This window comes from Penaeus japonicus, unplaced genomic scaffold (genome assembly GCF_977035675.1).
Source record: "Penaeus japonicus unplaced genomic scaffold, GWHDUDI00000001_assembly GWHDUDI00000021, whole genome shotgun sequence".
Lineage (NCBI taxonomy): Eukaryota > Metazoa > Arthropoda > Malacostraca > Decapoda > Penaeidae > Penaeus > Penaeus japonicus.
In genome coordinates, this window is record NW_028234423.1 from 2,874,429 (window position 1) to 2,876,928 (window position 2,500).

The 2,500-nt window shown below is 33.6% G+C and overlaps 1 protein-coding gene across 1 annotated transcript in view; it reads left to right on the forward strand.

The window, feature by feature from the left end:
• Positions 1-601: 601 nt before the first annotated feature.
• The window catches only part of LOC122243587 (salivary peroxidase/catechol oxidase), an 8,123-nt gene continuing 6,224 nt past the window's right edge, over positions 602-2,500 (forward strand). The window contains exons 1-3 of the mRNA XM_086548593.1: positions 602-765; positions 1,125-1,319; positions 1,493-1,701. Of these exons, the coding sequence (XP_086404719.1) occupies positions 617-765; positions 1,125-1,319; positions 1,493-1,701 (553 nt within the window). The 5' untranslated portion in view covers positions 602-616. The remainder of the gene's footprint in view (positions 766-1,124; positions 1,320-1,492; positions 1,702-2,500) is intronic.

The window sequence follows — 2,500 nt, forward strand, 5'->3', positions numbered from 1 at the left end:
ATATATATATATATATACATAACAATATATATTATATATAAGATATAATATACAATAACATATACTGTAATAATATAGATATATATATATATTATTATCACTACCATGCATTAGAATATGATAAGATATTTGGGTTTACTTTGCAATGTTGCTAGCCATTGCGCTCGGGTCCGAGATACTATGCTGGACAAGAATATAGAGTGAGTATATATTATGATGGTGATATTACTTGATATATATATATATATATATATATATATAATATATATATATATATATATATATTATATATATATATATACATAATGTGTATATATATATATATATATATATATATATATATATATATATATATATATATATATATATATATAACACATTTGTTAACAGGAAGACAGAAATTGGAAGATTCAGTTTGATAATTCCCAGTAATATTCTTATTCGTCACTGTTGCCAATCATTATTGGAATTATCATTACTATCATTATCAGTGGAATTATAATTAAAATCCTTTATTATGGGACTATCATTACTGTCATTATCACTAGGCATTATCATTACCACCATTATATTCATCAGTATTACACAAATATCACTGTCACTATTACTAATACCAATGTCATTTTCAGATGGCATTTGGTTCATGACAAAGTGGGAAGATTCCAGTGCTGTGGCACGAGACGAGCTTTCAAGAATCTTCAGAGATTCTCGTGATGTGAAAGGTCGAAGATCCTTTTCTCGAAGCTTGAAGATGAGGGTAGAAAAGTATGTGAAATATTATGTCATAAAAAATTATAAGGTTTAGTATAGGAAGTTGCATCTTTCGACCGAAAAAAACAGTGGTGAACGAATGTTTATGGAGTATGGAGTGTCTCATTCACTGAAAACATCTTGGAAAACAAGATTTAATGGAGTATAGTTTAACTTTCTTCCGAGATATATCTAATTCGTTAGGTGAAAAATATGATGAATAAAATTTATTTCTATGACTTTTGAGCATTGTGTATTCTAATAGCACTTTCTTATTCATACCCGGATGATCATTGAATCTTAAAGCTTTTCGAGCTGACGAACATATATACAGCATAACAATGAATTTATTTCCATTCCTTTTACATCGGCAGAAAGAGCATGAGATACGGAAAGACGAAACTCCTGGAGAAGGATAAGATAGAAGGAGAGATAGCGGCTATGACAAAAGCTCATGTCTCGCCTAGTAACGGACTAGATAACCTGTTTACGAGCAACCAGACACGTTTCAACAAGTTATCTAGAGAAGGTTACGTCATCGATTACGCCACGGAGTACCTTAAGAATCGGTAATACTTAAATACTTCAATCCCTATTGGAACTTACTGATGTACACGATATATATTTTTAAAATTTCATTCTTGTTTCCAATTTGGTTTTGTAACTATCTGTATATCACATGGAAGCACAATAGATTCCGATCTCCATTAACGGATGATCATCTATTTGCGTTTCGTTACAGCTTCAAGCTAAGTAAAACCGCCGTAGTTTCCATAAAATCGAAGTTGTTGCCTAAGGAAGACTTCTGTGATAAGACTGGAGTTTCGTCCTTGTGCCCGGCATATATGTACTATAGGTCCTCTAACGGCATCTGCAATAACCCGGAGAAACCGTTTTGGGGGTCTACTTTCAGACCCTTCCGTCGCGCTGCTCCTTCGGACTATGGCGACGGTGAGTGTCGAGATATTTGGCATTTCCTGAAAAGAAAACAACAGTAAATGAAGTCCGCGGTCTCTTGCACGTTTTGGATCTCGTCTTAACGCATGCCAGATCTGACAGCATTATGACTCGCCTTTCATGTTTTCGGATACATAATGACTCACCTTTCATGTTTTCGGATATATTATGACTCACCTTTCATGTTTTCGGATACATTATGACTCACCTTTCATGTTTTCGGATACATTATGACTCACCTTTCATGTTTTCGGATACATTATGACTCACCTTTCATGTTTTCGGATACATAATGACTCACCTTTCATGTTTTCGGATATATTATGACTCACCTTTCATGTTTTCGGATACATTATGACTCACCTTTCATGTTTTCGGATACATTATGACTCACCTTTCATGTTTTCGGATACATTATGACTCACCTTTCATGTTTTCGGATACATTATGACTCACCTTTCATGTTTTCGGATACATTATGACTCACCTTTCATGTTTTCGGATACATTATGACTCACCTTTCATGTTTTCGGATATATTATGACTCGCCTTTCATGTTGTCGGATACATTATGACTCACCTTTCATGTTTTCGGATACATTATGACTCACCTTTCATGTTTTCGGATACATTATGACTCACCTTTCATGTTTTCGGATACATTATGACTCACCTTTCATGTTTTCGGATACATTATGACTCACCTTTCATGTTTTCGGATACATTATGACTCACCTTTCATGTTTTCGGATATATTATGACTCACCTTTCATGTTTTCGGATACTTTATGAC